The sequence below is a fragment of the Rhododendron vialii genome, chromosome 4a (genome assembly GCF_030253575.1).
Source record: "Rhododendron vialii isolate Sample 1 chromosome 4a, ASM3025357v1".
Taxonomy (NCBI): domain Eukaryota; kingdom Viridiplantae; phylum Streptophyta; class Magnoliopsida; order Ericales; family Ericaceae; genus Rhododendron; species Rhododendron vialii.
Window position 1 is genome coordinate 26,844,452 of NC_080560.1, and position 9,269 is coordinate 26,853,720.

At 48.6% G+C, this 9,269-nt stretch overlaps 1 protein-coding gene across 1 annotated transcript; it reads left to right on the forward strand.

Moving 5' to 3' along the window:
* Positions 1–2,055: 2,055 nt before the first annotated feature.
* Positions 2,056–3,438, forward strand: LOC131323857 (protein MAIN-LIKE 1-like). Its single transcript, XM_058355698.1, has 3 exons — positions 2,056–2,239; positions 2,507–3,150; positions 3,271–3,438. Exons 1-3 carry the CDS (start codon positions 2,056–2,058, stop codon positions 3,436–3,438), a joined length of 996 nt encoding a protein of 331 aa, XP_058211681.1.
* The last annotated feature ends 5,831 nt before the right edge of the window (positions 3,439–9,269 follow it).

The window sequence follows — 9,269 nt, forward strand, 5'->3', positions numbered from 1 at the left end:
GCTTGCATGCGTGAGTTCATCCGCATGCGAGCAAACCGTCGCGCGACATATCCATACCCTCGCGCGAGTGTTCATGTTTCACCAATGGTTTGAATTTCATTCCCTTCTGGGCTCTGGAAGGACCAGTGCTCACCCAGGTGCAAACCAAGCAGTTTATGGGTACTTGAAAGTAAACAATATTACAACCAACAGATAGAAATATTATGAAAAAGCAACCCCTAAACAGTGGGGGTGTCTAAACAAAGGCCAAGGCCAAGCTGCTCATGCAAGGGCATTCCCTGGGAGAGAGAGAACCATCGCGCGACAGTGTGAGACAGCCGCGCGATTGTTCTGACTGGACTTCCAGGAATTGCTTTGCATACTTGGGGCTCTGAGACATGTTCAGGAGCATCCCAAAAGCATTCCAAACCAAGAGGTGTTATAAACTAAGCCTAGCAATGATTTTCAACATGCAAAATAGCAAAGCAGTGAGCTAAATCTCCTTTAAAGACTTTTAACAGACTATAAGCACAATAATAAACTTAAATACCAGGGTCCCTTCCCCACGTGGTCCATTCTCACGCAGACAGAATCGTCGCGCGAGCATCTGGGACCATCGCGCGAGGGTTTCCCTGCTAATGGCTCTTGAAACTCTGCCAGCTTTAGGGCCAGAACTGGTATCAATTACCAGCCTTGACCCTGCCAGCCCCCCTCAGGGGTTCGAACAGTGAACAGAAAGATATTATACCTTTGCCTTGAGTGCCTTGGAAATGGCTTGAATGATGAGATGGTGAGATTTGGAGGGTGATTATGTGGGTTTGAGTTGTGTGAAGTATTTGTGCTTGAGCTCTCCTTTTTCTTTCTTGGAGAGAAATTGGTAACCCTTTGCAATGAAACATGGGGGGGGGGGGTATTTATAGAAAAAGGGGTTAGTTGGTGGCTAGCCAAGGCCTTGTAACCAGCCAACAAGGCTGGTTAGAATCACTTGGTGGAGAAATGGGGTGGCAAAGGTGATGGGAGAATGGGGGGTGAGGTGGTGCAAGGGGAGCCCCCCCAGAACGCTGTTCAGCCGAGAAAACGGGGTCACATGGGTCTGTAGCCCCCTGACCAACACGCAATCTGGGTGAAAATGACAGGTGTTGACCATCGCGCGATGAAGTGAGACCATCGCGCGAGGGTTCATCCAACCCCGCGAGGGTCAATGGTCAAAGCTTTGACTTTGACCACCACCTGGCAAATGAACCATCGCGCGAGGGTTCCAGTATGTCGCGCGACATTCAAACCCAAGGTTCAGGTTCTGATTTTAAGGTTTTAAGGCTAAGGATGGGTTCCTCACATACCAAACTCAAGCCATTCCAAGTTCTTGGGACTGTTTCGACCTGACTCATCATCGGGGAATCAAGGAACCGAAGAACAAAGTAAAACGATCGGGAAGTCAGATTGGGGTGTCTACAGTCGCCACAGATGTAGGTGCAGTGAGAGCAGGCGGTGGCGATGGCGATCAAGGCCGCGAGCAAAAGGTTGGTGACGGTGACGAGCATCACGCGACGGAGCCAGATCATCGCCCGACAGAGGAAGCTAGGTTCGTGGGGCCTGAGATTGAGCCATTAGACCCGAGCCTAGCCGTGAGCGACTCGGTAGTAATGGGTGGTGGTTTTGAAGGTGCTGGCGGCAGTAGTGCTAGGGGTGATGGTGTTGGGTCGAGTGGGTCTCTGCCGAGGGATCTGGCGAGAGGCAAGGGTGTAGCGACCGAGGAGGTAGAGAGCACGGGGGTTCCGTTTGTGTACCAGGAGGAGGATGTACTGTTCCGGCCAGTAGCTACATCATCGGGCCACAGGCCGATCACGAAACAGGATGTCGCCGAGCTCCTGAGTGACGAACAACTAGCCCAACTTTTGGAGGATAACCCCGCAATAGGGGTTGCTGTTTTGGAGGCCCGAGAGGAGCGTGAGAGAGTGATAGCAGCTTCAGAGGCTACAGCGAGGGCCGAAAAGGGAGAGAGCAGAGGAGGAGAAGGTCCTGAGAGGCATGGAGGCCGAGGAGAGGACCGGAGATAGGGTTTACGGGCCCAGAGTGATGGCAGTGACAAAGGCGGAGGAACTGACTCGTGTCCTTTTTACAGCAGAGGGGTACGTGCCACCCACACCACACTTGTTTGTGCCGTCGGGCTTTGTAGCGTATAGGCCACGGCGGACAGAGTATGACTCCGAGCTCATCTTGAGAGACCCCGAGACCCACATTTCAAGCAACTGGACAGAAGGTAACTTTCCAAAATCCCCCTTTGTAGTTTTCAAATTTGAATTTGCCCATTTGTGCTTGAATGTTAAAACGTATACGGTGATATTCTCGAAAGAAAAGACCAAATTGCAATAACATGATCTTGGTATCGAATGTCATGCATGCAATATAATAACTTGAACCAACTATCTGTTGCCACGCTACATTGATTACCTAGAACTTGAGAATGAAAATCTTGCATACTGATATATCCTCTTGCTGCTTGTTTTTGTTTGGTGTCTGACACAAGAGAGAATGAGGCAGAAGGACATTCGTGGCTTTGGAGGCGTGTGTAGCTCTTTGGCGCTGTACCAGAGTTTATCTGCCAGGGTGAGGCAGTTAATAGACAAGGCGGGCTTCAGCGAGTTCATACAGACCCTTACCCCTGCCAGAAACGACCATGCCATCCTAGTAGTACTCGCAGAGAGGTGGAGGGACACTACCAACACCTTTCACTTACCTATAGGGGAGATGACAGTGACACCCGCCGACTTTGCAGCGATCACCGACCTGAGAGTCGGAGGTGAGCCTATCCCATTCAATTCGGGCATTCAAGAAGATCTAGTGGCTCTAGAGTGGTTCTTGGGAGAGGCACCCAAGATTGAGGAAGGGATGGCATGGTACAGGCAGTTCACCAGATATCTCAAGAAAACGGTGACAACTAAGCAGGAAGCTGAGCAGATGGCCCGGGCGTACCTGTTGTACCTTTTTGGCGCAACCCTATACCCGAATAGGTGCAGTAAGGTGCACTTGTCATACTTGCCTGCGCTAAGGGATTTGAGGACAGCCTCACGCTTTGACTGGGGTGGAGCGGCACTGGGCGCGGCCTATGGTTTCTTGGGTGACTCGTCGAGGACAGAGATGAGCACGGTCGGATATTGGAGAATCTGGGAGGTATGATTTCAATAGAGTAAAGCACAATTTCATATTATACTTATATCCATTTGATTGCATGGCCTGCTTGATTGTATTATTACATGCACTGATGACTTGCTTTGCTTGTGAACCATGCAGCTCTGCGCCTACGAGGTGTTGAACATGTGCCGTCCAGCATCCAAAAGCTTGGACTTGGGGATTCTCCCGCGTGCGCACATTTGGAGCAAGAAGAACATGGGGGAGAAGAAAGGAAGGGGTGATCTGAACGGCTTCCGAATATACCTCGACGAGCTCCGACCCTCATAGGTATGACATGAAACTTGACCAAACAAAGTACATAACCCTTTTGTATTGCTTTAATGTTGTTGCTCATCAATACTTGCATTTGTTTCCCTATCACGTGTACAGGTCGAATGGGATCCTTGGAGGGTGGCAAGGCCTGAGCCCAAGTACTTGGCTAGGAGCAGGGTTGTGATGGCAAGCAGAGTGTTGCTGGAGTCTGCCTTTGGTTGGTAGTAGTACTTCGGAGATCGGGTGACACGCCAGTCGCTTGGCCTTGCTGAGTTCTAAGTGCCTAGGCCACTTCCACCACGGGCCTCACACACAGGAGAGTACACACTGGCCGAGCTGGAGACGTTCACGCAGCCTGACACCGACCTGACACGCCACTTGCATCCTGACATGGACTATGCGACATACCAGAGGGAGCGTTTGGTAGGGCCACTGAGAGTCTAGGAGTTCAGAGAGGTCTGGAGTCAAGCTCATGGAGCTGCAGAGGAGAGGAGAGCTGCAGGAGAAAGACAGAGTGGTGGCGAAGGCCGTGTGAGACGAGGCCTGAGTGGACCAGTGAGAGGTGGGCCACTAGAATTGCTATGGAAGATTGCAATGGTAGACTTTCAGGGCAATCCAGCTAAGATACACCTAGCCCTATCCAGGGTTGAGCCTACACCCGTTACCGTTCCGGTAAGACATTGTAGTTTCCTTTTATGGCATCCTGATAAAATTGATTGATAGTTGAATTGCCTTGATATCCCTCATATCACTATTGCCGGTACCAACCAAGTGGGTGAACGAGGCTGTTCGTCGCATGCTTGCATTGGAGAACGTAGTGAGAAGAGCGGCAAGTGGTTTGCCATTGGACTTGCGCTATCCAGCGCCAACTCCATCATCGGCGACTCAGAGATCTCAGGTATACCTTTGAGAAAACAATACATCCCTACTTTCGATACTTGATATATGCTTCCTTGCTCGACACATATTACACTTTGATAGACATTGATTTGAAATTGATCATACCTGCTTTCAAACATACAATATGCACAATATATACTAATGCACAAAATTTATCATGTAGGCACAAAGATAGGCGGCTCCTAGGAGGAAGAGCGCTAGAGACCCTCCACAGAAGAAATTGGCAAAAAGGGCTCTGCCTCCTCCGGTCACTACTAGACGACAGACAAGAGGCCCACAGCCGACTGCCATGAGTGAGGAGGTAGCCAGAGAGGCTGTGGCGCGCGCAACGGAGCGATACCAAATCAAGATGCGCCAGAAGCCCTCGCAAGATGAGCCGACCCATAAGAAGCGATTAATCCTGCCTGAGGTCTCTGAGGAGGAGGAGGAAGAAGAAGAATGAGAAGAAGAGGAAGAAGAGGGAGAAGAGGGGTCGTCCGACGACAGCGGCTCTGACGACACCGCAGACGATCCCGGATACAAGCAAGATCCTAGAGAGATGGATGACAACGATGGCGACGGTGATTGGCTAGGAGAGGATTGAGGGCTATTGCGAAACCTCATTTACTTCCTGCAATTTTGATTTTTGATTTTGGGCCTGCGCGCCCAAGCAGATAGGTAGATGGTGGGCGAATAGGCCCCAGCTAACATTTGATTGTTGTTTTGAGGGCTGTGCGTGCCTTTGATTCGCAGGCGGATGTGCCCAAGCAGACATGATGCTTTTGATCGGCCGAAGTGCCAAACATGCAGTAGTTTTCTTCATCTTGAAGTAGATAGACCATGGTTTAGACACAAAATTTGCATTTTCACGGCTTATTTACTCTTGCAGTAGGTTAGAGGAATTAAAACTCACCACAAATACCAAACTTGCATTGATGACATGCTGAGACTACTTACAGACACATATATGCATAAACGTGACCAACTCAGAAGACAAACCAAGGATACGACCTAGGACACGACCAGGATACGAGGATACAGGAAATATAATGAAATTTTGGGCAACAAAGAACCAAAACTCCAAATACGTGAATTTTGATGAAACCGACACTCCCATGAGGTCAAACATGCACAACACGACCCGTACAAATCAACGGAACTGAAAAATACATTCCGGAGCAAAGTTAGACCAAAAAGTGCTAAAAAGACACAAAAATGGACACGAAATGCAAAACATGACTCGATAATGTCCCGGACTGCAACCGACACCTCCGTACAGTCATGTTAGGTTCATATGACCTATACAGCATGAGAGAATAGGGTGAAAACCTCTAAAACATATTTCGACCACCCGAAATCCTAATTTGTACTTGAAATGGGCCACCGAGGGTCCAAAATCTCCGCTAAACACGATATTCCGAATCCGACACTTGGACACAGTCACATATAACGATAGTGACTTACTGGAACCAACAAAACTGCAAAACAACCCCCGAAACGAAAAATGACCAAAGTTGGTTAGTAGCTGCTGTAAATTGTCAAATTGCAGACTGAACCATCGTGCGATGGACTGGTAAGATCGCGCGATGGAGGAACCATCGCACGATAAAGTGAGACAATCGCGTGATGGAAAGTCCCTGCTATGCCACCTTTGTTTGACCAATCTTGAATCTGAGACGTTGGATGCCTTGTCACTATCCTTGGTCGTCCAGAATACACCTGGGGTAGCTCACAGGTATGCCCTTGCATTGAAGGGGGCAATGCCACCTTGCTTGGATATTTATCTTGGAAAAGGGAGATATTTCATCATGCCTTGGCCATAAAAGGATATGACCCTGGAAATGTGAGGCATACCCCCCCCCCCCCCCCCCCCCCCTCCAGTCTTGATCAAACCATGGCTAACAGCATTTGCAGCCAGAGATTGGCTATCATTTCAATTTCATGGGCTGGCCGCTTTTCATTTTCTTTGCAACGTGAGGGTCCGGCCCAAAATTCTGATGGCAGCGCTACAGTTCTGGGACCCAGAGGTTCATGTTTTTAGGTTCGGGGACAATGAGCTGTGCCCAACCGTGGAAGAATTTCAAGCATATCTCCAAGGGTTTGGTTCGAGCGTGATTGTTGCTCCACCTTACAGGAAAAGCATGCCAAAGCTCTTGCATTCATGTCTCGACATTTAGAAGGGAGCAGCCGAAAGTTTGTTAACTAAAGGGCAAATCAACATCATGCGTCTGATGGAGTGGTACGGGCCTGAAGGAAACACAGAGGATACCGCTTTGCAGGCTCGACACCGATTTGCCCTGACAATCAGCGTACTGGCCGCCTACTTACTAGTATCTCCGATTGGGCGGGTCAACCCATCGCTAGTGAGCATTGCAGCTCAAATGGGCACTCGAAGGAATGTGGTGCCGCTGGTTCTAGCAGAGACACTCATGGGCTTGGATTTGGTTTCTACTGGCCAAACAAACGTATTTGGCGGTAGTCCACTCCTGCTGCAGGTAAATTCTCACTCAGTTCACCCTTTTCCAGTTTTCTCTCATTTACCCTTTTACATCATCTCTCGGCTTAGGTCATATCGGGGCTCGTCACTTGTTTTCTCGCTCAAGTTTTATATAGCTCCTTACTTGTCTTTTACCCTCACCTACAACTATGGCTATCTGACAAATTGGGATTGCTCATGGCACCGGAGGCAAACTGACCTCATCTGCCTGGTCGGATGCATCAGCGTGGGATGATCTACCCGGAGATTTCCACGAACCAGTGGTACACGTTCATGAAAGAAATGCTCCCGAATGAGATCATCTGGAGGCATGAGGCCCTGAACATTCAAGACATGGCTCTTAATTCTGCAGGTTTCGAGAGGATGGTGATAGCCGGGCTGACCGCTTTCACATTCTACATTCTCGGTCGCATTCTCCGTCAGCTAGGGATAAGTCAAGGACTGCACCGAACCCGAATCGAAACTTTCAATATCCCTGCATTCACTGCACATAACTTGGCCAGATATGAGCGCAATTAGGGCCAGCGTCAACTTGGCGGAGCAAAACCAGACTTCAGTACAGAGCTCATGCATCGATACAAAGCGTGGCTAAGAAGGGAAATCGCAAGAAGACAAAGCGATGACTGACTCCTGACAGACTCTAATGATCTAGAATAAACTGTAAGCCTATTAAGGCCTCTAGCATTTTATTCTGTTTTATGCTTAACTGTTTTAAAGACTTTGCTCAGCTGTGTAATAGAAGTAGCAGTTTGAATAAAATCGAAAGATTTAAAACTTTCTCCTGTTGATCCAAAGTGTTGAACACCACGCCGCTTTGAACATTGAAGATCATTCCCAAATGGTACCACGGATCATGTTGATGGAATGTGACCGAATCTCACGAAGAGACTGCCTACGTATCCTCTTTCAAGGAATCAGGTCAGAATGTAGTTCAAGCTTAGGTTCGCTCGGGTATTTTTGACTCTCCTTTTACGCTCTAACTTTTGCCTAGTGCCGCCACTTTGGGTTTTCGGCCTAGCGAGCTTTTGAGTATTGCCTATTTATTTTTGCCCGAACCGCCTTCTCAGGTTTTCGGTCCAGCAGGCCTGCTTTAATTTTTGCTTGGAACCGCCCACCCTTGTGGTTTTCGGCCCAACGAGCTTCTCTCAGAGGTAGTAACGCTTGAGTTGATCGAGTATCACCAAAGTGGAGAACTCGTTGCCGTTGAGATCTATAAGCTGAGCTGCTCCCCCAGAAAGGATGGTCTTGATGATGTAAGGCCCTGAACGCTTCGGACGGAACTTGCCACGAGGATCGAATACGGGCGCCCGAATCTCCTTTGTAACCATATCTCCTTCAACCAAGTCCCTAGATTTCACTTTCTTATTGAAAGCTTGTGCGATCCTTCATTGATAACCCTGAACATGGTATAAGGCACGGAGTCTCCTTTCATCGAAAAGCATGAGTTCAACAAACCTCCCGCTGAGCCATTCAGATTCTGTGAGCCCGCACTCCGCCATGATTCTCAATGACGGCACCTCAAGCTCAATAGGGAGTACCGCCTCCATCCCGTAAACTAAAGAATAGGGTGTCACTCCTATCGATGTTTGAATTGACGTCCAGTACCCCCAAAGTGCTAGAAGTAGTTGCTCATGCCAGTCCTGGGCAGACTAAGCAGACTTTTTGATAATCGTCTCAATATTCTTATTTGCCGCTTCAACAGCTCCATTCGTTTGAGGGCGATAAGCAGTCGAATGATGGACTTGGATTCCGAACTCTTCGAACAACTCCAAAACCCTGCCTTTGAAATGAGTCCCATTATCTGACACAAACGTTTGAGGTACACCATATCGATAGATGATGTTCTTTCTGATAAAATGGGCAACCTGAACTGCAGTTAGGGTTTTGTAAGATTCGGCTTCCACCCACTTGGTGAAGTAATCTATCGCCACCAAGATGAACCTGTGATCGTTCGAAGTAGACGGTCTGATCATGCCAATGACATCAATGCCCCACATAGAAAAAGGCCAAGGAGAAGTCATGCCAAAAAGATTAGAAGGGGGAACATGCATTAGGTTGGCATGGATTTGGCATTTATGACAACGCCGTACAAAATCCACACACTGAGATTCCATCGTGGACCAGAAGTAACCCTGTCGTAGGATTTTCCTAGCAAGCATGACACCACTCATATGAGGACCACAGACTCCCTCATGAACCTCCTCCATAATCCTTGCGGCCTCAGAGCCATTGACACAGAGCTTGTGCATCCCACAATGGGATCTCTTGTATAACTTCCCTCCATAAAGGATGTATTGGGCCGCTATCCTTCGTAATGCGAGTTGATCCTTCTTAGAAGCTTCGGGCGGATACTCCCCGTTTTTAACAAAATTCCATATGTCGTGGTACCAGGGTAGGCCATCATCTACATCATCGATGGCGTTGACATACTGATAGGTAGGACAGTCCCGCTGTTCGATCAGAATAGGGC

Bases quoted from the DNA above. Each gene is read 5' to 3' on its own strand.
- LOC131323857 (XM_058355698.1), top strand. From the start codon at position 2,056: ATGGCAGTGACAAAGGCGGAGGAACTGACTCGTGTCCTTTTTACAGCA. The intron at 2,240-2,506 runs GTAACTTTCCAA...GTCTGACACAAG, and splicing joins TTCAAGCAACTGGACAGAAG to AGAGAATGAGGCAGAAGGAC. The intron at 3,151-3,270 runs GTATGATTTCAA...TGAACCATGCAG, and splicing joins GATATTGGAGAATCTGGGAG to CTCTGCGCCTACGAGGTGTT.